General features: G+C 35.7%; 2 protein-coding genes across 16 annotated transcripts in view; one reads left to right on the top strand and one right to left on the bottom strand.

The window, feature by feature from the left end:
* Positions 1–12,571, top strand: part of STX19 (syntaxin 19) — a 45,938-nt gene extending 33,367 nt beyond the window's left edge. For 2 of the 3 annotated variants that reach the window (XM_055260664.2, XM_063630558.1), the window contains exons 3-4: positions 8,400–8,459; positions 11,624–12,571. In XM_055260664.2, coding sequence (XP_055116639.1) covers positions 11,637–12,521 — 885 coding nt within the window. In that variant the 5' untranslated portion in view covers positions 8,400–8,459; positions 11,624–11,636 and the 3' untranslated portion in view covers positions 12,522–12,571. Of the gene's footprint in view, positions 1–2,606; positions 2,740–8,399; positions 8,460–11,623 lie in introns of all 3 variants that reach the window. The other variant, XM_063630557.1, reaches the window with a different exon arrangement.
* ARL13B (ADP ribosylation factor like GTPase 13B) overlaps positions 1–27,916 on the bottom strand; it is a 77,633-nt gene that overhangs the window by 30,852 nt on the left and 18,865 nt on the right. For 12 of the 13 annotated variants that reach the window (XR_010118607.1, XM_055260647.2, XM_063630554.1 and 9 more), the window contains one exon: positions 23,071–23,320. The exons of the other annotated variant lie outside the window; for it this stretch is intronic. Coding sequence is in view for 11 of the 12 variants with exons in the window: in XM_055260647.2 (XP_055116622.1) it covers positions 23,071–23,320 (250 nt within the window). In the remaining variant the exon portion in view is untranslated. The remainder of the gene's footprint in view (positions 1–23,070; positions 23,321–27,916) is intronic. 13 annotated transcript variants of the gene reach the window in all.

Here is a 27,916-nt window from a genome sequence, read left to right as displayed (position 1 = left end):
ACAAGTTTTCCAAGTTGATTATCATACATATGAGTTAGTGTTCTTTCTTTTTTAAATATCATGTTTAAGCTCACAGATACAGTTCTTGCTAGTAAAATTCAAAACTGTATAGCAATGCTGTAAGTTAAACATAATAAAAGATGATTCATATTTGTATATAACTCTGCCAACATAATAAATTTAAGGTACAGAATAGACTGCATAAAATAGTAATTTCATCAATTTCACCTAGTCTAAGCAATTAAATGATTTCACAACTATGAGCTTCATATTTTATGCTTATATGAATCCTGTCCTTGCATGTTTTAAATTCTAACATGCTTATTTGTCTCATTTTGCCTAATGTTCTAATTAATGAAGATATAAGATCAATAAATTGGATAGTTATACATATAGTTATGAGTATGCAACTACTAGAAAATGTAATTTATATACCGTATATAAACATATTTGAGTACCTATCTTAAGTCAATGTCTACACAGATGAACAAGGATTTAGGGAAACATTCTCAATTATCTTAATTCTGTAAAGATAAGCAACTATGACTTGCAGTCAAAATGCACAGACACAGAAGTTACTCCCTCTTTCTCTAAACATACAGAATTTGATGTAATCATAAGTTTAAAAAAGACAAATTTTCAAACAACATCACTAAATTTTAGAGTGAAAAAGCAAAGTTTTCTCCTGGCTCACACAGTGAAACCCTATCTCTACTAAAAATATAAAAAGTAGTCGAGCATGGTGGCGGGCACCTGTAGCCCCAGCTACTCTGGAGGCTGAGGCAGGAGAATGGTGTGAACCCGGAAGGCGGAGCTTGCAGTGAGCCGAGATGGTGCCACTGCACTCCTGGGCAACAGAGCGAGATTCCGTTTCAAACAAAAAAAAAAGAGAGAAGTTTTCAGGTGCCAGAAATGATGAGGAAACATACTTAAAGCCAAAGTGAAGAGCAGTAATTAAAGCTAATTCCACCGGGCAAATACTTTACCTTAAAGCTGAGCTTTAGAGTTTGTTGCATTATAGGGAACTAAAACTGAGTTTCCTAGATGAAGCAGTTAACTAGGAATAATACAACATAATCTGTATACAAAGACAGGAGTAACTCTGTTGACTTGCCCAGGATTATAGCAGGAAGTGAGACATCCACTTAGCCTACAAAAATCACTAGAGAAAAATAAGGCCTACATTATACTACCTGTGCTACAATGGGCAAACTCCATGGGGCGTTGGTACTGACAATCAAAAAAATAGCCTCAATGTATCCATAATTTATCAGGACACTCAGAGCATTCTTGTATAATTCCCCAATGAAGCTAGGCTACTGACAAATTTCACTAAATACACTTGCCCACCTTTAACAGAGTGGTCACCAGTCAGTGGCCACAGCAAACATAGGAGTTTACTCCTAAGAAACTAGAAATAACCTAATAATGTAAAGGATCTTTCACATAAATATTCTCTAAATGTTCAAAAGAAATACAGGCATAGGATCCATAAACCAAGACACAGTATAACTTTTATAGCTCACTTTAAACATCATTTACATAATATGCATTGCCATGATGTATAACACTGAAAGGAAATCTGATTCTATTTCTATGTTTTGCCTTTAATATCAATAATGTATACAGATATTAAAAAAGAATATTTTGTTTTTTGCTTGTAAATTAAGATTAATAAATAAAAAGGACATATTAATATATTTTAAAGGGCTCCTTAAAGTACCTTTTATTCAAATATAAAAGTGTGGTGCGTTTTCAGGGAATGATATTACATGGATAAAAATCCAGGAACAAAAAAAAACCTTTATAGACGTCAGACTCAAATATCCTGCTTTCCAAAATCAGTGGCAGTAAAATGCACCTTCTCAAAGGCACTTCACAGGAAAATTCACCTTCCTAGAGGCCTGTGTACACCGTGCTCCAATATCAATTTGAAATAGTCTATTTCTTAAAATATTTTAAAACTATGATGCTTTAGAAAAAGGCTTTTGATTACTTTATTTCTAATTTTTTAAAAAAGAGGCTGGGTGCACTGGCTCATGCCTATAATCCCAGCACTTTGGGAGGCTAAGGTGGGAAGATTGCTTGAGCCCAGGAGTTAGAGATCAGCCTGGGCAACATAGCGAGACCTCATCTTTACAAAAAATTTTAAAAAATCAGCCAAGCACAGTGGCATGCAACTGTAGTCCCAGCTACTCGGGAGGCTGAGGGGGAAGGATCGCTTGAGCCTGGGAGGTAGAGGCTGCAGTGACCCGCAATTGAGCCATTATACTCTAGCCTGGGTGATAGAGTGAGATCTTACCTCAAAAATAAAACAAAACAACACACCCAAAAAAGAAAGATCTTTCCAGTCATAAAAACGTTAGAGGGAGTTGTTTCAGGATTTGTTCCAAACCATGCAACCAAAGAGAAAGTTCAAGATGTTGTAGTTCTTGAGGAATGTGAAAATTAATGATTGTTAAAAGCTACTGAACCATTGTATAAATATAGGACTTAATTTTTATGGATAGAAAATCAAAATCTGTTTTGTTTGATGCCACTTTCTCTTTCTCTCTCCTCTGAGCTTGTAACACTGTTTCTCTTCCTTTGTCCCTATATTTACACAGGTGCAAGTCAGTTTAAAAAAAAAATAATGTGGCAACTAGCACTTCAGCTATATATGCTGTATTTTTAAGAATTCATAGTCAAGGTAGAAGGATCCCTTGAGGCTACGAGTTCAAGACCAGCCTGGACAACAAAGTGAGATCCTTTCTCTATTAATTGATTAATTAATTTTTTAAAAAGAATTCATAGTGACAAGCTAGTACAAGATAAGGAAACAGAAATTTGGTTAGATGACTATGACTTGAAGCAGAAGAAAATATAAGAATCCCAATATCCATATAGTACCAAATATAAAATTCAGTATTTCTTAGACTTTCTGTAAACATCAGTCTGTGAGATCCAAATTATTTTTCTTCTTTTATAGTGTAAAGTGATCAATTTGGTCTGATTATATTAAAGATCCTAATAAAGCTTCAAACAACAACATTATTTTAGATCCTATATGCTATATTATCTCCTGCTAAATTTTTTCTTTTAAATAGATACAGTATGTATATTAGTAACATAATACAGTATTTCATATAAACATTATTTGTGTATATTTCACTAGGATAACCAATTTCTACTCAATACACAATAGGGGAAAAAGAACAGATTTGCAATCAAGTAGACATGTCTAAACGTAGGATCTGCCACCTTTTAGTTGTGTGGCCTTAGGCAAGTCACTTTAAAATTCCCCTTATTTGGACGTTGCTTTTGTTGGACTGGACTGTTTCTTTAATTTTCTTAATGTCTGAAAGGCCATAAAAATAATACAAAGAAAATGGAGAAAATAAAATTCTTAAAGAAATTATTAAAAAAAAAAAAAGCCCCTAAATACATGAGTTTCTAGGTTGAAAAGACCAACTAAATGTTTACCAAATAAATGCATGAAGACCTACCCCAGATCACATTATTGTGAAATTTCAGAACACCAGGAATACGAAAAAAAAGGTCAAGAAATTAATGAAAGGAAATATAAAAATAGATCTACAAAATATCAGAAAACAGAGGGCAGAATATTCAGAGGTAACAAAACTAGAAGACGTAGTAACAAAACTTTCAAAATTTTGAGGGAATATAATTTCCAACTGAAAATTATATCCACAGAAAATATAGTATTCAAGTATAGGGCAGAATAAAAATATTTTCAGTAATGCAAATTATCATTGCATTTATGTTTTGAAAAGGAGCTATGGTACATTCCCAAATCAAGGAGATAAACCAAGAAAGGTGAGGAATTGGAAATCAAAAAGAGAGAATATAAAAGAGGAAAAAAAAAATTCTAACACAATCAGGTTACATTAGAGGTTCCAGGAAAGGAGACTCAAAAGATGAATGAAATGAAATAAAAATATATATATTCTATATTTAAATATATCAAGAGGATATTTTCAATTCACTTCAGTTTTAGAATGAATTAGTCATGCATATGTACAAAATTAAGCAGGTGAAAAACTTTGGTAATTAATAGTTTCTTAAAATTAAATGTTATATGTTTCTTGATCTATGTGGTAGTTACATGGATGTATTTACTTTGTGAAAAACCACCATAATATACATTTATGTTCTGGGGGACTTTCTGTATATGTATAAATATGTCAATAAGAAGTTTTCTTAAATATATTCATTTTCTATCTCTATCCATTGAAAAAACATAGAAATAATTTAAAAAATTATTCGAGAAAGGAAATATAGCTACAGTGCCTTACGTGACTCACATATAAATAATATTTGGGTAGTCACAATAATGTAAACACAAAATATTGATTAACCAAAATTTGTGATATAACTATATTAAAAGGGGGAAGCTGAGGGAAGAATGGGGGTATGAGAGAAGATTAAATCCACATTTTCCATAGAAGCAACTCAATAAAATAACTAAAACCAAAAAAGCAGCCGGGTGCGGTGGCTCACACCTGTAATCCCAGCACTTTGGGAGGCTGGGGCAGGTGGATCACTTGAGGTCAGGAGTTCAAGACTAGCCTGGCCAACATGGTGAAACTCCATCTCTATGAAAAATACAAAAATTAGCTGGGCGTGGTGGCAGGCACCTGTAATTCCAGCTACTCAGGAGGCTGACGCAAGGAGAATCTCTTGAACCGGGGAGGAGGAGGTTGCAGTGAACTGAGATCACACCATTGCACTCCAGCCTGGGTGACAAGAGCGAAACTCTGTCTCAAAAATAAAATAAAATAAAATAAAATAAAATAAAACTGAAGAAGCAAAAATACCTACACATGCAAATTACCTAGAAATAGGAGTTTAGAAGCAACATATAGCTAAGGGGCTGAAAATGACTGCCTTTATGACTGCCTTCAAGGAATGGAGAATTGGAAAGAGGATGTGGTACGGCAGGTAAGGGTCAGATATATATCTTTAGAAGCCTTGACATGACTTGACTTGTTAACCTGTGTACATGCATTATTAATTTGAGGGAAAAAATAACATTTTTAAAAAGCTTATTTTAAAAGTTTATGGCTATATTAAATGCGACATGATATCTTCAACACTTTGGGGAATAATTTATTTTCAGCATCAATATAGTAATACTAGAAAGAGCTTATAGATTAGGAAGTCATAAATACCACTAAACCAAAAAATGAACACTAGGAAGCTATACAAGATAAATTACTAAACCAACTTACTTTAACATCAAATTTTCTCTATACTGAAAAGAAGACTAGTTCTTATCAGATATATATAATAAAACATGGGTGATAATTCTGCTTTCACAAAGTTGCCACATGGTAAAAAGTTTCCACAATTACTTCCCAATAGTTTGATGTGTCTTTAAGTATCTATACTTGGATAAGCATCAAATATTTTATACAATATTTGGCCAGGCATGGTGGTTTGTACCTGTAATTCCAGCACTTTGGGAGGCTGAGGCGGGCAGATCACTTGAGGTCAGGAGTTCAAGACCAGCCTGGCCAACATGGTGAAACCTTGTCTCTACCAGAAATACAAAAATTAGCTGGGCATGGTGATGGGCACCTGTAATCTCAGGAACTCGGGAGGCTGACGCAGGAGAATCGCTTTGAACCCAGGAGGTGGAGATTGCAGTGAGCTGAGATCATGACACTGCACTCCAGCCTGGGTAAGAGAGCAAGACCCTGTCTCAAAATATATATATATATATAAAATATTAAACACAAAAGACAAAAACAACTTTTTAACACCTAAAATTGGCAATTCTTTCTATAGTATCTTCTAATATTCCTCCTGACTAATCTTCCTTTCATAATTGTTCCACGTTTAGTATCATTCATAGCTTATTTTTTTCCTTGGATCTTTTAAAAACACTAGCTTTGGTTAGTTCTACTCTGAAGGTAGAGAAACTGTTCCTTGCCAGTAGAATATAGACAATAAAAATATGCAGAGGAAGAGGGGTATGGAATCTCTTTCCAGCTTAGAAGTCCCCTATTTACATAAATTGCACTGACTGAACTTTTTTACCTTTACTATAGCAAATCAGTGGCAAAAACAAAAGATTACTGGCTATTTGAATTAAATATTTAAAATAGGTGAAATAAATAGTAGAATGCTCTAAGTGCATTTCAGCAACAAAAACTTGCTCTTAAATGTTTCCCACCAGTACTTAAAATGCTCAGCAATATAGTCATGTGGCAATAAAGTAATATAGCAAATGTTTCTGAATAAACTTTTAATATGTATAAAACACCTTTTCCTGACAAAAACAGATTTCAAGGTCTTATCCCTTGTGATCTGGCTCTTTTCCCAACCACTTAACTGACCTAATTGCCTCTTTTCAGAACTCACCCTAAATGATCTAACACCACTGAAAAACCTTCATAGCATAGTAAAGCTATGCTATATCATAGTGAAGTTACTATGCTCTAGTATGCTATACTATAATATAAAGAGTTGAGTCCTTCAAACTATACTGCCAGAATCTGAATCTCAACTCTACCACTAGCTGACAACATAGTTCAATTACTAAAGCTGAGATCTTAATTTCATTATCTATAGAATAGAGATCATGACAATACTTGTTCTTATAAGAACATACAACACACTTAGTGCCTGGCACATATTAGGAGCTCAAGGAAATCTAAGATATCAAGATCTCAACATAAGAACTCAAGTAAATATAAGACTCATCAAGGTGTTGGGAAAGAATAAAGACCCTCTACTTTCTCCTCCAAATATTAACTCTATGAGATACCAGAATGAATAAAAACCCTTGACCTCATGGAGTTAATATTGGGAGGAGAAAGTAGACAATTAAGTTAATACAAATAAGTAAAATACATGGTATGTTAAATAGTGAACAATGCTAAGAAAAATAAAGTTGGGAAGGGTCAGATAGTTGAAAGAAGGTATAGTCCAAGGTAGGGTGACAAACATCCTAACTCAGAGAGTGTCATTTCAGTAAGGACTGGGTTGGGGAAATACATCACATACTACACGGGAAAGAACACTTCAAACAGAAGAGAAGGCAAGCGCCAAGGCCCTAAGGCCAGATGGTGCCAGATTTGTGTGAGAACAGCAAGGACAGTGAGACTGAAGCAGAGAAAGGGAGAGTTGTAGGAGATGAGGTTGGAGGGGTAACAGAAGGGGTGAAGTCATTGTGGAGCTTTGTAGGCTCTAGTTTTTCCTCTAAGAGATAATGCCAAAGGAGGATTTTAGGCACAGGAATGACATGGTCTGACCTATATTTTAACTCTGAATTCTGTGTTAAGAAAAGACCAGAGGTTTATGGTGGGGGCAGGATGGGGGTAGTTGGTGCAAAAAGGAAACAAGGAGAACACTTAGGAGACTACCGTTAACAATCAAGATGAAAAATAACAGGGACTTGGCCAGGCGCGGTGGCTCATGCCTGTAATCCCAGCACTTTGGGAGGCCAAGATGGGAGGATCATGAGGTCAAGAGTTCAAGACCAACCTGACCAATATGGTGAAATCCTATCTCTACTAAAAATACAAAAATTAGCCAGGCATGGTGGCATGTGCCTGTAGTCCCAGCTACTTGGGAGGCTGAGGCAGAAGAATCGACTGAACCTGGGAGACGGAGGTTGCGGTGAGCCAAGATTGTGCCACTGCACTCCAGCCTAGGCAACAGAGTGAGACTCTGTCTCAAAAATAAAAAATAAACAAAAATAACAGGGACTTGAACCAGGAAGATGGTAAGAGGTGGCTAGATCCAAATACATTGAAAGAGATGTTGACAAGATTTGTTGTGTTTGCATATGAAATGTAGAAAAAAAAAAGTCAAGAATGACTTCCAGCCAGGAGCGGTGGCTCACACCTGTAATCCTAGCACTTTGGGAGGCCGAAGATGGTGGATCGCCTGAGGTCAGGAGTTTGCGACCAGCCTGGCCAACATGGTGAAACCCTGTCACTAATAAAAATACAAAAATTAGCTGGGCGTGATGGCACATGCCTGTAGTCCCAGCCACTCGGGAGGCTGAGGCAGGACAATTGCTTGAACCCGGAAGGCAGAGGTTGCAGTGAGCCGAGACCGCACCACTGCACTCCAGCCTGGGGGACAGAGTGAGACTCGGTTTCAAAAAACAAACAAAAAAAGACTTTCGAGTCTCTGGTCTGAGCAACTGGAAAAACAGAGTTGCCAGAAGAGAGATGGGGCAGTTTACGGGTTCAGAGGAAGATTATGAGCTCATTTTGGACAGAAGCGTTCAAATGCAGCTGTCAGGTAGGCAATTTTTTAAGAGCAACCTAAACTGAAGATACAACTTTGGGTCATCAGCTTACGAACAGCATTTAATGCCATGAGACTAAAAAATGATGATGGATAAAAATGAGACTGAGTCTAAATTCTTCCAATATTTACAGGTGGGGGAGATAAGGAGCAGCCAGGAAAAAGAAAATAGTGATAAAGGAAGAGCCAAAAAGGTAAGAGAAAAAAACAGGAGAAATACTTTTCTTCAAAGTGTCTCAAGAAATGATTGTTAAGTGCTGATGGGTTAAAATCATCAAGTCCTATTGCTTCTACTTTCAAAAATATATCCTGATGGTTCCTATTTACTCCATCTCTATCATTAAAGTCTCTTCTGTGAATTACTTCCACCCCCTCCCCAGGAAACTATTCTCTATATAGAAAGCAACAACATCTTTTAAAAACATAAATCAGGGCCAGGCATGGTGGCTCATGCCTGTAATCTTAGCACTCTGGGAGGACAAGGCAAATAGATGGCTTAAGCCCAGGAGTTCAAGACCAGCCTGGACAACATAGGGACACCCTGTTTCAGTTTAACATTTTTTTTAATTACATATCAAAAAGAAAAAATATATACAAATCATGTCAATATCCTATTTATCTTTTAACTGTCTTCTACTGCACCTAGAATAAAATCTAAACTCCTCCCTTTGGCCCACAAGTCCTTTATGATGTGGTCCATGCCTACCTTTCTACTTCATTCTTCCCATGTTACTCCTCTGATTCCTTTCTGTCTACATTCGCTTTGTTCTTATGCAATAACTCTGTTCCTAAAACATATCAGTCTCATTCACTGCCTTGGCAACCCAACTCCTACACCTACAATACACTCCCTCGGCTCTTCATCTGCCTGGCTTCTCAACATTTAGTCTCACATCTCAAATATCTGCTTAGAGAGACCCTGCCTGATTATTGTATCAAAAACTAAAATTATCCCGTTTATCTTTTAAATTGTATATTGTCCTTCTCACCCTAAATTATAAATTCCTCAAGGACAGAAATTGTTAAATATATATTACAGCATTTAAAACTTTACATATAGTAGACTTCAATGACTATTTCACAAAATACCAGTCCTTTAAAACCAAAGGAATATTACCAGGACATTGGTTTAACCTTTTACCCAAAACAGGCATCATTTCTGTAACATGCCTGCCTGGAGTCATCATTCGAGAACATCTTGAAAATGTCCAGTGATGGCAAACTCAGCACCTCATGAAGCAGCTCATTTCATCTTGGGAAAGCAATATTTGTTTGAAAAGTCTTCTTTATATTGAATCAAACCTCTTTCCATGTAATTTCCACCCACTGCCATTTGGAGTTACGCCAAGCAAGTCCAATCCCACTCGCATACACAGACCTTTGTGTTTTAGAAGACAGCTGTATACACACCCTACATCTTCTCTTTTACAGGACAAATATTACCATTTATTTCAATGAGTCTCCATTTGGTATGGTTTTCCAATCTCATCCTTTCCATGCTAGTTTGGTAATTCCTAACTTAAGAATTTCCATCTCAAAATATGCTCAGAAGTTCATTGAGTTCCCCTTACCCTTGCAATTTGCTCTGAATAGCATAGAGTTGGCAGAGTTTAGTTTATCCATACATCAGACTATTATTTATAAAAGCATAGTGACTATTCTGATGGTTCTGACAGAAAGCTTAATTAGGCTGGGAGCGGTGGCTCACACCTGTAATTCCAGCACTTTGGGAGGCCAAGGTGGGCGGATCACGAGGTCAGGAGTTTGAGACCAGCCTGGTCAATATGGTGAAACCCCATCTCTACTAAAAATACAAAAATTAGCCGGGCGTGGTGGTGGGCGCCTGTAATCCCAGCTACTTAGGAGGCTGAGGCAGGAGAATCACTTAAACCCAGGAGGCAGAAGTCGCAGTGAGCCGAGGTCACACCACTGCATGCCAGCCTGGGTGTCAGAGCAAGACTCTATATCAAAAAAAAAAGAAAGCTTAATTAATTAAAATCTCCAATACTTTCATAGACACTATTGTGAACCCAAGGGTCTTCTAATCTGTAGATACGAAAATATTTTTCTTATAGCTAGATGAAATATTTTAAATCTATTCCTGTTAAATATATTTTTGTTATTTTTAGTATAAAGTTCCACACTATTTTAATCTTTGAATCCCTACCCTGTACTTCAACATACTAAAGATTCCTCCAAATTTTACACCATCTACACATTTGTTAAGTATGCCTCCTATGACAACATCCAGATTAATAAAAATATTTCCATAAACATATCAAACACTGAGTCCTACAGCATAACAGCATCACATTCAGAGACCTTTTTTTCTGGTTGATATTAATATTATATGTGGTCCAATGAGCCATTTGTACTCCCTAACAGCCTCTTCTTATCTTCAAAAATGTCATGAAAGACATTTCTAAAATCAAGTTGCTCTGTGATAATAGTATTTTACTGCTTTTTATTCCCTTCATTTTATATGTATGTATGTCATGTCATATATATCTATATGATTAAATATAAATTATGTACATCAATTTGATTCTTATGGATAACTACCAACACAGCATGTGATAAGTGTCAATATTATTACTCCCAAAATAAGATTTTATATAAATATATTCTCATGTTTATAAAAGTATCACTTAACACAAATTGATATAAATTTTGTTCTAAGACAGTCTGGATATCTTTGCAAAAGAATGCTAAGAATGAGAAATCAGCATAATCAAACCAATATTTCCATATATATGCAACAGCTAGAAAAAACGTTATGCCAAGTAAAAGTTAATTCAGAGGCTTCGGAAAACTTAAAATAAATTCAATATTATGCATATAGCTTAACGTTCTCATATAAAATCTGTACTCTCACTACAATGGTTTTAACTGAATGATGCATATTTAGCAAAATGCGTATTTTTTAATGTTACATTGGTCAAATTAACTGGAAACAGTATCTTTAGTAACAAGGGCACTTTTGGCATCTGAAGATTAATCCTATAGGTTGAAAGTATAGTCAAAAGCATTCTTTATTTAAAAAAAAAACTATCATGTGATAAATATTATGACATTGAACTTATTTTTGACCAACTGTGTCTGCATCACTGCTTTCTCAGCTATTGCACACAACTAAATGGCACTCACATGCAAAGTAACTTACAAATTATTTTATATTACTTTCCCTATTTAAATGGTTTTTATGAGGAAACTCATTGATTTTTTTCTAATTTTTTAACCTCATTTGAGAAAACTAGGATAATTTTTGCTGGGATATAGACAGTTATGTGAAATCAACTGCTACTGGGGAAAAATACCAAATTTCTACTTGTTCAACACAAAAATTTTTGCTTCTTAGGAGGAAAGGGAAGATGAAAGACCGACTTCAAGAACTAAAACAGAGAACAAAGGAAATTGAACTCTCCAGAGACAGTCATGTATCAACTACAGAAACAGAGGAACAAGGGGTGTTTCTGCAGCAAGCTGTTATTTATGAAAGAGAGCCTCTAGCTGAGCGACACCTATATGAAATCCAAAAACTACAGGAAAGTATTAACAATTTGGCAGACAATGTTCAAAAATTTGGGCAGCAACAGAAAAGTCTGGTAGCTTCAATGAGAAGGTTTAGTCTACTTAAGAGAGAGTCTACCATTACAAAGGAGGTAAAAATCCAGGCAGAACACATCAACAGAAGTTTGAATGATTTAGTTAAAGAAGTTAAAAAGTCAGAGGTTGAAAATGGTCCATCTTCAGTGGTCACAAGGATACTTAAATCTCAGCATGCTGCAATGTTCCGCCATTTTCAGCAAATCATGTTTATATACAATGATACAATAGCAGCAAAGCAAGAGAAGTGCAAGACATTTATTTTGCGTCAGCTTGAAGTTGCTGGAAAAGAGATGTCTGAAGAAGATGTAAATGATATGCTTCATCAAGGAAAATGGGAAGTTTTTAATGAAAGCTTACTTACAGAAATCAGTATCACTAAAGCACAACTTTCAGAGATTGAACAGAGACACAAGGAACTTGTTAATTTAGAGAACCAAATAAAGGATTTAAGGGATCTTTTCATTCAGATATATCTTCTAGTAGAGGAACAAGGAGAGAGCATCAACAATATTGAAATGACAGTGAATAGTACAAAAGACTATGTTAACAATACTAAAGAGAAATTTGGACTAGCTGTAAAATACAAAAAAAGAAATCCTTGCAGAGTACTGTGTTGTTGGTGCTGTCCATGCTGTAGCTCAAAATAAAGAAGCTATTTTAAAACTTTTTCCAGCTTTATGGTAAAAGATAGCTTATATTTCAGTGTCTTGTATTGTTTTTCTCCATCTCATGGATCCATTCACATACCTTTCATCACTGTTAAGTTGTAATTTTCCCCTTTAACCCTAACTCACTAAAATTACAGAAACTTCTGTAGCCAGTTACATAAAACACACTTTTATTTAATTAAAGTAAAAAAAATACGGTTACCATCAACTCACAAATTAACTATTGAAAATGAGATGAATAATCTTAGTCTTCTGGTCAGGTACCAAGCTCTATATTATACATTTTTCTCATCTGTTAAGTAGTAATGACTACCTAGGCAATCCATTTGGCTGATTTGAGAATATTTTAATAGTTAAGAATCATGCTACAATAAAGCTAAACCAAACTAGAACCTTTATCAAATCTTTTCTCTTTTTTTTGAGACAGAGTTTCACTCTGTCACCCAGGCTGGAGTGCAGTGGCATGATCCTGGCTCACTGCAATCTACACCTCCCGGTTTCAAGCGATTCTCGTGCCTTAGCCTCCCAAGTAGCTGGGATTACAGGTGTGCACCACCACACTCAGTTAATTTTTGTATTTTTAGTAGAGGGAGTGGTTTTGCCATGTTGGTGAGGCTGGTCTCAAATTCCTGACCTCCAGTGATCCGCCCCCCTGAGCCTCCCAAAGTGTTGGAATTACAGGCATGAGCCACCATGCCCAGCCCATTATCAAATCTTTTATCCTCAGAAGGTAACTTAACTCAATGTCAACAGATCAGGGAAAACTCAACTATGTACTTGAAGAATCTAATTAGTAACTGGGAGCTGAATCTAACTTAAGGAATAAGAAGATGAGTTAAGTTTCTTGAACTCGGGTCCATACAGGGCAATGTATTACACACTGGCAGATAAAGTCAAACTAAAGGCAACTGTATTCTTGAATATTTTGCCATGACTTTAAGATAATGCTATACTACACTATAAGCTAGAGATACAGTCTAAATTCACACAACACAGGGATAGAGTTTTGCAACTCATATTCTAGTGGAGAAAGCAGATAAATACAAATATTAGATAACATTAAGTTCTGGGCAGAGACTTAAAATGAAAGGGCAATGAAATGAGACAGAGACTGTCAAGGGGTGCTTCTTTAGATTGGGTAGTCAGTGAAGACCTTTCTGAAAGGTGAAATTTAAGTGAAGATCTGAATGAGTACAAGGGAGGGTATAATTCCAGGCATAGGAAACAAATAGTACAAAGACCCTGAGGAGGGTCTAACTCTGTGCAAAGAAAAAATAACAATCCAGCTGGGGCATAGTCAGAAAAGAGCAGTGAGATACGAGATGAGGTTAAGAAAGGTCAGCAAGGGCTAGATGTAAGGTTTTGTAAGCCATGGAAAGAAGTCTGAAGTTTACACAAGTGTAATCAACACAAGGCTCTCAGATTTTTCTAGACCTAACAGTAATATTATATAATTTACACTTGAAGAAGATCATTCTGTCTACTGTATGAAGAATGAGTTAGAATGGATTTGGAGGAGGTGAGTAGAAGACAAGCACATAGGTATAGAAAACAATTAGAAAGTTAATGCAGTAGGAAGAAATGATGGAGGCTTGGACTAGGATGGAAGAGGAGGTGGTGATGGTGGCAGCAGCAACAGTAATATTAAAGAGGAATAAAGTATTCGCAATGTCCTAGTCATTGTTCCAATTATTTCAGAGTAGATAAAGTATGAAGTAGACACTATTTTTACAATTTTACCAATATGAACACTGAGGTGCAACAAAATTAAGTAACCTGTTCCAGGTCACAGAAACTGCACATAGTGAATTGGGATATGAACCCAGGCAGTCTGACTCCAGAACCAGCTCTTAACCATTTCTTACTACATACTGTATAGTGGTGGTGGAAAAAGTTAGATTAACTTCTATAGATTTAAAAGGTAGAATTACAGGATACAGATTAGATGATGATGCCATTTCCTGAGATGGGAAAAGTCAGAGACGAAGGTTTCAGAATTGGCCATGAGAAGGAAATCAAAGATGCTATTTTGGTCAAGAGAATCTGAAATGACTATTAAAAGGTCCAAGTGGAGGTTTTTAGGATATTACCTGTATCAGTAGGAGTGCTTGAGATATGTCAGGACTGGAAGTACAGATTTGGGTCATTTGAGTAAATAAATAGTATGTAAGGTGGTATGAAAAGTATGTGGATGTAAAAAACTGGAAGCGCAGATAAGGGCCTGGAGTATTTCAAAATTTAGACTCAAAGAAGAAGAGGAGTTAATATAAGAAACTAACTGAAACTGTCAATGAGGTATAAGGAAAGCCAATGCAAAAGGAGAGTTTAAAGAAGGAAAAATGTGAAGAAACAGTCAACTTTAGGTAAAATAAGAGCGGTAAAATAACAATAGATTTGGCAGCACGAAGACAATTATTGACTCCAAGAAGAGCAGTTTCAAGGAATTACAGAAATAGAAGCACAAATGGAGTCTGCTGAGGAAAGAACGTGACATGAAGAAATACAGCAGCCCCTACATGTAATTCTTTCCAGAAGTTTGAATAAGGTACTATAAAAAGTAATCAATAGCTAGAGAGAGATGTAGAGTGAAAGGATTCCACTACACTTCCAGGCAAGAAACATGAAAGCACATTCTGCTGACAGGAAAGATCCAGAGAGAGAAACTCCTCACATAAGAAAGGGAAGGGATACTATTATGTAAGAGCAGAAAGAGGTGGAATAGGAAGCACAAATGGGGAAGCCGGACTTGGGTAGGAAGAGAAACCCTTCTTCCATACTATAGAAGAAAAGGTAGGGTTTAGGAATCAAAGCAGACAGTTGAGTAAATGTGGTAGTGGAAAAAATGAGAATATTCTTGTGCGATGGTTTCTATTTCCTTAAAGAACTCAGGCAAAAACTGAAAGCACAGTGGGATTAAGGGAGAACAGAGAGAGAGGACAAGGAGGGCAACTGTCATTTTGAGAGAATAACAAACATTCTAAGAAAGATAAGAAGATAACCAGGCAGTTATGATAACTTTAATGTGAGATCAGCCATCACAGTCACATATTACTAATCGATCAATGTTTGGCATTTGTGTGCTAGCACAGAATGTGTAGATGACTGGGTCTAACCAAGACAGTGGCTTTTCCAGCTACGTACGATGAAGGAAAATATGTCAAGACACGTTGGGGTATTTGAAATGACTGAATTTGTATATGTAAAATATGTATTTCATAAATAATACAAAATAATTTTTAATTTATAAAATATCACAAAATCGAAGAGCTTTCTATTGTGTCCATTATCAAACATCGCTAGAGAAAAAGATGTTTCATGTATCTCAGCTTCAAATATTTAAGAAACATTACAAAAAAGATAAATTTAAAAATGATAAACTCCACAGCTGACTAGTGATAGACGTCTCTCTGTTGTTCCTTCTAAAATTTTTTCTGCAGCCTTAGTGATACCTGTTTGTAATTGTTCCTAAATTGTTTATCATGAAAACTGATAATATTAAGTACTATTTAATATTCATTAGTACAATTATATCCAGATGAATTTGTAAAATAGTTATTTTCTTTCAGCATTTTATATTAGAACATACCGCTTTTAAAGCAAGACTTAAGCACAAAAAAAAATCATCACAAAGCAATGTATCAGAAACCGTTTTCATTGTTCTCTTTTCAAACCAATTAGTATCACCTTAACCTCAACAAAACAGGTAACGTGATAATTAGTTGTAGCATTTTGTGTATTTTATATACACAATAGGCACTAAAAGTCGTTATTTTTTCTTAAAATAATAACCTTAAAGGGAAACAAATTATTAAAAGAAGCGAAGGCAAAATATTGCAATACTAAAAGTATGCAATAATAAAAATAAAAATTACTATGAGCACTAAAGCTCATATTCATAACTACTAAACTGCGCCATTTTCTGTAATTACAAGCTTCATAGAGCTTGAATTCATAAGATGAAATACTTTGAAACTGGTTCTCCTAATTCTTCTACACCCGGACACAGTATATTATCAATAATAACGATATTCATATCCACCATTGCATTTACAGAACACTAGTGAAACAATGTACTAGAGGCTTGAGAGGCTTTAAATGCATGATTTGGAATTCACATAACAAGACAGGTATTATAATCCCTATTTACAAGTGCAGACATAAAAGCTTAGAAAGATTAAATAACCTACTTAGGGCCTTTCTGACTTACACTTTCTCCTACACCAGTAGTTCTCAATTTTTGCTACGAATCAGAATGATCTGGACAGCACGTATGGAAAAAAACCCCAAAGTATATCTGGTCTCACCTTCAAAAATTTTGAACGTCTAGGCTGATGCTAAGGCAGGTGGTCCATGGACAATATCTTGCTGCCTAGTAACACTGCCAAAGAGTTTTTTTCTGTTATTTTGTTTCTAACTAGATTGGAGTGATAGGGGAGGCAGGGATGGGGACCTCTGCAGGCTCCCAGTGCTTAAATTACCTACAAAATCAATTGGCTAAGAATCTCTACTGTAAATTACAGCTGCTATGAAGCTGAATGTCATTAAGAGACAAAAGGAAACATTCAATAAGGACATCTGGAGATGAATCAACAGTATAAGTAAATGACATTAATGAAGATGACAGTGTGGTAAGGCTCCACTGAAAGGAGAGAAATCTTAAGCCAACAGACCTTATAAATTCAATAAGTAGGGGTTTCAGAGGAAATTAGGGGACTCACCACTCTATCTAAGGATCAACTGATTACGTGACATAGGCAGACCACAATTCTGTATCTATAGGTCTCCAGCATTCTAAAACAGGACTCAGATTCTCTTATTATGTAAATGTTTAACATAATAAAAGTATGTTTGATTCAATTTCTGATAACTGTATTAGGATAACCATAACCTATTTAACTTCTCCTGGGCACTTACAATAAGGAATATGACTAAAAGAAACTTGCAAACTAACATTTTGCTGTAATACTGCCTAGAAGGAAGGTGAGTCAAATAAGCATATAAAGGTTGGAAACCAAAAAAAAATCTCATGTTGAAAAAGTAGTAATTAAAGCCTGGCTATTGTTTCTCCTAATATGGAAAATCACTGAAAGGGTTTTTAATCTTTTTAGTCGTAAACTTCTTTAGGATCTGCTCACAAGAAAAATGAACATACACTTGGGATTCTGTGTATGATTTCAGAAGGTCTTGGGAGACCACTCATGGTGCAAAGACCCTGGGTCAAGAATATGTTTGTATGTATGTATGTATGTATGTATGTATGTATGTATGTATGTATCTATCTATCTATCTATCTATCTATCTATCTATTTATCTATCTATCTATCTACCTACCTACCTAATGTATTTTACTGCTCCTTGAGGAGCAGGGCTACCCCATATGCAGTGTCCCCAGAGTAGCCAAGAAACTTTTTTATTGGAATGCTCATAACATCCAGTAAGATCAAATCAGAGATATCATGTTGTCTTCCTCAAGTGAAACTCTATACATATATCACTTTTGCTGTAATCATTCAATTTGTGAAGACTTGCCAAAAGGTAGTTCATGTAACTCCACAGAAAAGCGGGCAGTGTGTAATGAGAAAAGTGGCACCGTCCAGTAGTTTGAGAGTGCTAATACAAATAGAATTATTATCCTAAAAGAAAATTTTAGCCTGTGCCTCTCCAGGATTACTCTGGTTAAAAGCATTAGGAGATTCAACTATAAAAAGAAGGGGTAATTTATTATCGTTCTGAGGCCAACTTTTAAGACTCTACAGGTACTAGCGAGAGGGGGTGTAGAAAGAGCATGTGCCTTCTTATGACATCAGTGTAACCCTGGACTGCTGAAAATTTCAACAGATTAAGCTGTTTAAAATACCTCGCAGCTCAGTTTATTCCTCAGGTAATCAACAAATCATGCCTTGTACTATTAACGGAAAATGTCTATACTGGATGCTGAGCTTAAAATTTGGGATTACTGCTGCTTTCTGCACTATTTATAAAGTTGCAAAACCTGTTTACTTTTTCTCTTGGAAAGGCCTTCTTTGTCAAGACTACCTAGTTTGAAGGTTTTTTGTTTGTATTTTTAAAAAAATGTTATCAAGGGCCAGCTAGATTAATTAAGCTCTAAATAGTTAAGGGGGGTGGGGAGCAGGCAAGAGTAGATAACGTAATTCATACCTTACAGTACAAGCTAAAGTTAATTTCTAAATAGCTGATGTGAGAGAAAAAGGACTTTGTAGATTAACATGATTGCAAAGCATAATGTTTGCATGGCATTTATTTTTACTCTCTTTAAAAGGAATGCAAATCATTTTTAATTTTTTATTGAAATTGGTTCTGGTTCATGCCACTCTACACAGCTGAATACAAAGAATTAGAATATTTTACAGTTACTTTTATTATAGAAGAGGCATTTAACTAAGCCCAAAGAAGTAAAGTGACTTATCAGGGTTATCAACAAATTCACAGTAGCTCTTAGAATCCAGGTTCCAGATTCTGTCTTCTCCCTAAACTAACGATTTTTCAACTTTTCACCACTTATTTCAGAAGATTTTAATTAAAATATTATGCTGATTAATAAATGCTATATAACTGCCAAAAAGAACTTCTGAGCTAATAAAACAAAGAAGCCTACTCATACTCTGATTCTGACTTTTCAAGAAAAACCTCCAGTCTGTGACATCAAGTAACATCTGGCTGATATGGTTTACCTCAGTGTCCCCACCCAGATCTCATCTTGAATTGTACTCTCATAATTCTATGTTGTGGGAGGGAGCTGGTGGGAGACGATTTCAATCATGGGGGCAGTTTCCCCCATACTGTTGTCATGGTAGTGAATAAGTCACACGAGATCTGACGGTTTTATCAGGGGTTTCTGCTTCTGCATCTTCCTCATTTTCTCTTGCCACCACCATGTAAGAAGTGCCTTTTGCCTCCCACCATGATTTTGAGGCCTTCTCAGCCATGTGGAACTGTAAGTCCAATTAGACCTCTTTTTCTTCCCAGTCTTGGGTATGACTTTATCAGCAGCATGAAAACAGACTGAGACACTGGCCAAGGCCTTATCTGCCATCACACATGCTGTTAGGCTTGTGTGTAGGAGTAGTAGAGAAGAACTAAAGATTGTCACAACCTGCTACTGTGGTCATTCACTCTACTTCCCACAAATAACAATGAATTCACGCTCTGTCAATTTGTAATTTTGTGATTATAGAAAAGATTCTTAATCTTTAGGTTTATTTCCTTCTATTAAATGAAGCTTTTCAGAGGTCTTGTTTTCTGCTTGCTTGTTATTGGGGGTAGGAGGAGAAAGTTATCCAAGCATTAAAATGACTTCTAAGAGGCACTGTGCGTTACCTCAACTAGTTTAGGCTCAGATAAGGCATGGGCAGAAGAAATTAGATGCTGTAAATGTATTTGGCATATGAGTGGTCCAGATGCCTGTGGACAGTAAGGAGGACGCTGTGTGCAACAAACAGAACTGCCACCTGACTCTAATACAGGTATTCCCTCCTGCTACCCTTCTACAGCCCCCATCCTCTAGCACTGAGCTTAGCACAGTTCTGCCGAACATCTTTCCTACTTATTATACAGCAGATCTGTCAGTGCCAGACCTATTATATGCTAGGCATTATTTCTAGGTGCAGGGGTTAAGTTAGTTTAAAGAAAGAATTTCTTATCTGCATGGAACTATGAGAGGAACTTGAAGGACTTTAAGCTAAGAAGTAGTAAAATTATCAAAATTGTATTTTTAAAAGTCTCATATTCTTTACATATTCTTGTATTGTTTCACTGGTCATAACAAGCATGTACCAGTTTTGTAATCTGAAAAATATCAAATAAAGAAAAGAACCGCCGGCAGTGTAGAGGAGAACCTGGGGGGCAGGCAAGACTGGCAGTTAGAGACTGGTTAAGGGACTGTTCCTATCAGCAACACAGGTGATTAGAGAAGAGGAATTGAAGGGAGGTAACACTAAACGGAAACGGAGTAGTGAAGAGATTCAAACGATAGTAAGATAGTAATATCAGTAAGAAAAATTAATTGCAAGTCAGAGAGAAAAAGGTAAACAGGAGAACTTTCAAATATGGGGCTTGGGCAGACATTCAAGAGGTGTTTATAAACATATTAAAAAAAAGAGTAGGATATAAAATTTTATTTATTTATTTTTGAAACAGAGTCTTGCTCTGTTGCCCAGGCTGGAGTGCAGTGGCGTGATCTTGGCTCACTGCAACCTCTGCCTCCCGGGTCTCAAGCAATTCTCCTGCCTCAGCCTCCCGAGTAGCTGGGACTACAGGCGAGCACATACGGCTAATTTTTTTTATTTTTAGTAGAGACAGAGTTTCACCGTGTTAGCCAGGATGGTCTTGATCCTCCTGACCCCGTGATCCACCCTCCTCAGCCTCCCAAAGTGCTGGGATTACAGGCATGAGCCACCGTGCCCGGCCCAAAATTGTATTTATTATATGAATACTGTATACATTACATGTCTCATAAATATATATGCATAGGAAACTCATCAAAATGCTAACGGTGGCTGGCTCTGGATGGTAAGTCAATCATGTTTTTAAACATTCTTTTCCACATATGTACAACTACTAAATATCAATAAAAATATATACAAAAAACCTTTCCCTCTATCTTTGAAATGTACTAAGAATGTGTACTTTTGTGTACATTTTGTATATTTTTGAATCACATTCCTTCCAAAAAGCAGTTTACCTTTAGTAATAAAATTCTGATTGTAAAAATCCCGTGAGAAAATCTGGTCAAATGGCAAACCATTCTGTATTTCATAAACATATTACACTGTCCATAATTAATTCTTAAATCTTTGAATTCTCACTAACTATGAGTTTATAATGGTGAAGCAATCACAATTGTTGTGTATTTTCTTTTCTATTCAGGAAATTCACTAGCTGAGAGAGGTGACAGAATTGAAAGCAAATATTTTGCTGTTATTTGATTACTCAGTAATCACTGTAGTCACTTAACAACTGTATACCCCTACTTTGAGCCGTTTCCATAGATACCTGCATGACTGACTCCCTCATTTCAAATGTCAGCTTCTCAATAAGGCCTATTAGGATCATCCTAATTATAAGAGCAACATGCCCTTGTCATCACTACCACCATAGGCTTTCTGATATTCTTTTACTTGTTTGTTTTCAATACACTGATGATCTAATATATAATGTAACTTATTAATTATATTTAGTGTGTATCTCACCACCTAGAATGTAAGTTCCTGAGGTCTAACTTGGATTTTTGTTATTTTTATTCCCAAACACATCCCCAACCCTTGGCAATGTTGTGATTATAGAAAAGATTCTATGCTTGGCAATAGTAGATGCTCAAATAAATATTTGTTGAATTAATGCATGTATTAATGAATAAATCCATAAAAGAGTAAATGAAAAAAATTAAATGACTAGTTTTAAAAAAGCACATAATATTGTTTTACAAATAACCATCATTAATATTTTTTACTTTAGTCTAGAAATCACTGATTCCCTGCTTAAACATTTGTAAACACCAATTTAGCCTATGGGGTTCTGCGAAGTTCTCTCTTCATACATATCCCTGTTAAAAGTTTTCCTTTAGATTCAATAAAACATGAGAATTGCTTATACGAATCAAATAACTTCTCTAATTAAATATATAAAAATTTAAAAGTATCAATTTTACCAATAAATCACATAATACAGTTTTAACTTTTGCAATCAGAGCTTCCAAACCACCTCATTTAAAAATGTTCATTTACTACTGAAGACCACTGAGAAACTCGACAATTTTTCACCTAACCACGCGACAGGTTGATTTTTTTTTTTTTAATCCTTAATAATGAACCACAAGAACAAGGGAAAAGGGACAAGATGGCAAGGGCAAACATTTAGTTTACTACAAGTTAAAGACCAATTTAAACTACTTTCAGTTTGCTATGCCTCACGGTTATAGCACCATCTACTGTTTACTATGCATAAATGCTATGAGGGGTGGTAGTGCAAAAGTCCTTTGTAACTTCGCTTTTAAAAAATGTTCACCCACATGGACGAAATCATATAAATGTCTAATTTGATAACAATCACATGTTCAATATGGAAATGTAGACGTGAAAACTGAGAAATCAATGTGGTATTAGAAAAATAAACTGTTTACGTAACTCTGAAATAATAACTAAGGAAAAAAGGACAAAAGCAAAATACAAGTTATTAAAAGAGAAAAAAATTAAAAGATATTTTAGAACCTTGTTAATGGAGTATTTCAAAATGCAAAATTCTATAAAAAGTAAACTATCACATAAAACAATGAGTTTATATTTGAATATCGAAGAGATCCACTTTTAAGAATTCTATAGCCTTAGCCCTTTTTCCCTATAGACAGCATTATAACAAGGCCTCAGTAAATTAACAACTCCCAGTTAATTACATACATTTTAGTATACTAAAGCATGACTATTTTAGCTTATTCAGTAGTTTGTAACAGGTAAATTTCTTTAGTGGCCAATGCCATCGTCCCTACATTTACAATGATGCTAACATTACTTACACCAATATCGGCTTTCCCGATATCCTAGGATGTCTCAGCACTTCTGACATAGCCTCTTTTGTCTCTTCCATTCTCTCTTCATCACTGGAATCCACAACAAATATTACCCCATAGGATTCAGCATAGTAATTCTTCCAGATTCCCCGAATTCTTATTCCACCTCCCAAGTCAAAGATGGTGACTTCAAACTTTCCTTGTCTAAGGTTAATTTTTGAAAATCCAACAGTACGAGCTACATCTTCAGGGTTTTCTGTTTCAAATGATACAAAAAAAAAGAAAATCTTTAGACTTTAATTGACAACATTAATTTTTCAACTAAAATTTTAGCATCCAAGTGAAATATTTAGCATTTACTGACACAATAAACATTATTTTGAAGCATACTGGTTTGGGGACAGGCCAGAATATCAAACTAGAAATTTTACTCCATGCAGATAGGAATCTTTCTTTCCCCTGATATAACACCCGCACCTAGCATATAATAGGTACTTCATAAGTATCTGTTGAATTAATAAATGAATAAACTCTTGCCTTTAAGGCTATTTACTGTACAAGTTACAAACAATAAAAATGTCAACCTTTCAATACCATAGCCATCCCCAGGGACTGTTAAAACACCTGTGGAGTTACAAAGAAAACCATGAACACTTAGAGAATAGAAGAGTTTAGAAGAATCAAAGAACGAGAGAAGCTATAAAGAATAAGACTACTCTTTTTTAATTAGCTGAATTAAAGCTATATTTACAATAAAGAGACGTTTAAGGGCAGCTTGCAACAAAAAGTAGATTTCATTCTTTCCATAGGAACATATTTTGGATGTTACAATAAATACATAATTGAATTTTTTTGGATTTCTATATACGAAAACATAAAGAAGATACAGGATATATATGAACTGCCAAGGAGTGATAATGACAATAAGAGATTTAAAAGATATCTGAGGATCTTAAAAGACATCATTGGAGAGAGAGAATTTAGGCCTTAAAGCTGTGTAGGATTTAAACAGGCAGAAGAGGAAGGGAAATGGCAAAGTACATGAATATGAACAAACTGAACATTGTGCCTGCAGCAAAGCCTTAAGATTAGGAATGCAAACAGAAGAGGGTTCTGAAGATAGAGGACAAGGAGCTATTGAAAATATCTCGCAGACCAATGATATAATTAAGGTGACTGAAATAGTGCTTTATTAAGATTAAATCTTGCAAAAGTCTTTAGACTGACCAGAAGTGACAGTAATAGCCTCTTTTCGGAGAGGCATGAAAATAAAGGAATGGAAAAGAGAACTCATGAAATATTAATGGCATGCTGACTCATGGCTATAGAGAAGAGTTCAAACTTCATATTTTTCTGTTCTATTTTTTCTTCATCACTGGAATCCACTACAAATATTATCCCACAGAAAACACTGTTCAGAGCTGCATAGTCAAAACAATAGCCACAAGCCACATGAGACTTTTTAAATTTAAATAAACTAAAATAAAATTTAAAATTCAGTTCTCAGTTGCATCAGTTACATTTCAAGTGTTCAAAAGCCATATGTGGTGGCTGGGTACAGTGGCTCAGGCCTGAAATCTCAGCACTTTGGTAGGCTAAGGCAGAAGGATCACCTGAGGCCAAGAATTTGAGACTAGTCTGGGTAACATCTAGAGTTAAAAAAAAAAAAAAAGCCACATGTGGCTAGTACTCCATCCTACTGGACAGAGCCAATATAGAACATTTCCGTCATTGCAGAAAGTTCTACTGAACAACACTGGTGCTTAGAGGGTCTTATTTCCAAATTTAGCAAAACATTTGCTATTACAAAGATTAATTTGAAAGGCATTCACTAAACTTAGGTGTGACTGAGAAACAGACTTGCAACACACCAATCTCTTGATAAGCGCCTTAGTGAAGTTTACACAGCACCTGAGAAAGTTAAGAGCCACTACAAGTCATACTTTTGCTAATACTTTCATTACCTAGAAAAAGAAAAAGGTAAAGTTAGACATATAAGCAGCATGATTTTCCAGAAACAAGATTATACTAGGCATTTAAAAATGTGACCTAAGCCTAACCAGAACTAGTTCGTGTGGATAAAATAGGCAGCTGTCTTTCAGTATGAATAGACAGGAACCCCAGGCAATCATCAGTGAAAACAAATCAACTATGCTGAAGTAGGAATAAAGGAACTAACATGTATCAAACACCTCCTTGGTACCAGGACTTTGTTAGGCATCAAGGGTGCAAAGATGAGTAAGACATGATTGCTGTCCTCAAAGTACAATGTAATATAGAGAAGCAGAATATTAATAGGAATAACACAGAATTTGTATATTCTTTAAAAAAAAAATGACCTGGAGACGATAGTGTGTAGGAATTCAAGGGAAGGAAGGTGAAAAATGGAGGGGCAAGTTATGATCTAGAAAGGCTTTCAGAGAAGAAATAAAATCTTGAAATGAAGACTTCATTGTGAGTGAACACATAAAAGCTACATAATTGTAACAGAGAAGGGAGAACTGTATTTTAGGCAGAGGGAGCAATTTAAGTACAGATAAAATGATGGCAATATGCCCAGTAAACCAATTCAGATTAAGGAATTTTTTTCAAGGTTATATGGTAGGCAGAGACAGGCCTCAAACAGAGGTCTTCAGGACTTTCAAAGCCTGTTTCTTTTGATACATGGAACACCTTCTATTCTTTCCTCTGGTTCCTACTCAGCATTTGTGTTTCACAACTTAAGACTAAATGTTCAGGTACAACTTTCCCAACAAATTCTTTTCTGACGATTTCTCCTACTTCTACTATCATCTTTACCTCTATCATAATATTCTGTCCTCCGCTGGTCTTCACAATAGCCTATACCTTCCCAACACATGGGACTATGTCTTTGTATCCTTAGCATTCAGCACAAAGCATACAGGGCTCAATACTACACCACCAAACCACTGAGATAACTGAAGCTGCTGTCCCATAGGTCCACCCTTTTTCTTTTGTGCTTCCATGTATTTATCCATCTATCTTTGTACATGTATTTAGGGCCCATTACAGATGAGAAATCATACAAGAACCAGGAACACAAAGATACATGGTCCCCAATTGAGAATTTCAGTAAAGTATATGTGGTAAGACATCATCTCTAGAAAGTCCAAGATAAAATGCAAATATACAATCAATAAATTTTTGAGCATTTCTTATAAGCTAAGTACTATGCATGGTTCTAGAAATACAAACATTAATAAAATCCATCTTCTGATCTCATAGAGCTTTTAGTCTATTGGGGAAATATATATATACACACACACACACAAATAACTACATATGAAACATAAATATATATATGAGTAACCATAATTTTTTTGTTTTTTTTCTCTTCACAAATCACAAATAACTACAATATAATGAAGACATGTTAATACCCAACAATGCTAGGGACCAATCCACACAAAGAATTTTCGCACCAAAAATAACAATAGTTCCCTATTAGGAAACACTATTTGATAGTCAAGAGAATCCTAGATTTTTTTTTACCTAGGCTCATGACTGCTTACAACAAACTATAATCCCCAAATACTATGGCAGCTAGGGGTGGCCATGAGAGAAGGCTAGCCAGTGATGTGTTGTTAAATATTTGGAGGAGAAGAACTCTGATACATGTATGGTATCTGCCAATTTCCACAGTATAAATACTTTGACCATGGCCAATTTCAAACTAACAATGTGAGGTACCTAAACATAGAGTTGGGAAGAGATATGCATAATCGGCTCTCACTAGTTGATATGAGCCAGTATGAAAAGCAGGTCCAGAACACCACTGCTTCTAGTCATGATGTGAACTAAAATAATGCAGCAGCTTTTGGTTCGGCTCCTAAAAGAAAGGGGCATGGCCTCCCCTTACCCTTTACCTTTTCCTTCTAGCTGAAATGCACATTTTGTAGTGAACTAACTTCAACATGTAGGTGAGGGAGAACACTGGGGATGGCAAAGAAAATAGAACAAAGAATTGAAGACTAACACGATGGAGCTGACAAACCTGTCCTAGACTACTTTTGCCTAGGCTGTTATGAGAAAGAAAGAAACATCTATCTTGTTGAACCACTGTTATTTTAGGTCTCTGTGAGAACAACTGAACCTGTGTCCAGCTAATGCAATTACTGACAACCATGAAGAAGAGAAGTTTGATTTAAAGAAGTAAAGTTCCACGAAGGGGTGTTACTTTTACATTAAGAAGCTATTGTGAAAAAAAAATAGAAAGAATGAATAAAACCTAGTATTTGAAAGCACAACAGGAGGACTATAGTCAATAATAATTTAATCGAATATTTAAAAGCAACTAAAAGAGTAACACAAAGAATAAATGCTTCAGGGAATAGATACCCAATTTTTCACGATGATATTATTATGCATTGCATGCCTATACAAAAATCTCATGTACCTTGTAATATATACATCTACTATATACTCACAAAATTAAAAATAAAAAAGGGAAAAAAAGCTATTGTGAATAAAAAAATTAGTTAGGCATTGTGGAACACACCTTTAGTCTAGCTACTCTTGAGGCTGAGGCAGGAGGACAGCTTGAGCCCAGGAGTTTGAGATTACAGTGAGCTATGATCACGCCACTGAACTCCAGCCTAGATGACAAAGTGATACCCTGTCTCTAAAAAACCAGAAAAATATGACCAGGCTCAATGGCTCATGCCTACTATCCCAACACTTCGGGAGGCCAAAGCAGGAGGATCACTTGAGGCCAGGGGTTCAAGACCATCCTGGGCAACACAGTGAGACTCATCTCTACAAAAAATTAAAAATAAATAAATAGAATATGAATTAGAAAAAAGCTACTGTGACATTATAGATAAAAGAAACT

The sequence above is a fragment of the Symphalangus syndactylus genome, chromosome 21 (assembly GCF_028878055.3).
Source record: "Symphalangus syndactylus isolate Jambi chromosome 21, NHGRI_mSymSyn1-v2.1_pri, whole genome shotgun sequence".
Classification (NCBI taxonomy): domain Eukaryota; kingdom Metazoa; phylum Chordata; class Mammalia; order Primates; family Hylobatidae; genus Symphalangus; species Symphalangus syndactylus.
This window is presented reverse-complemented; position numbering and strand designations above follow the sequence as displayed.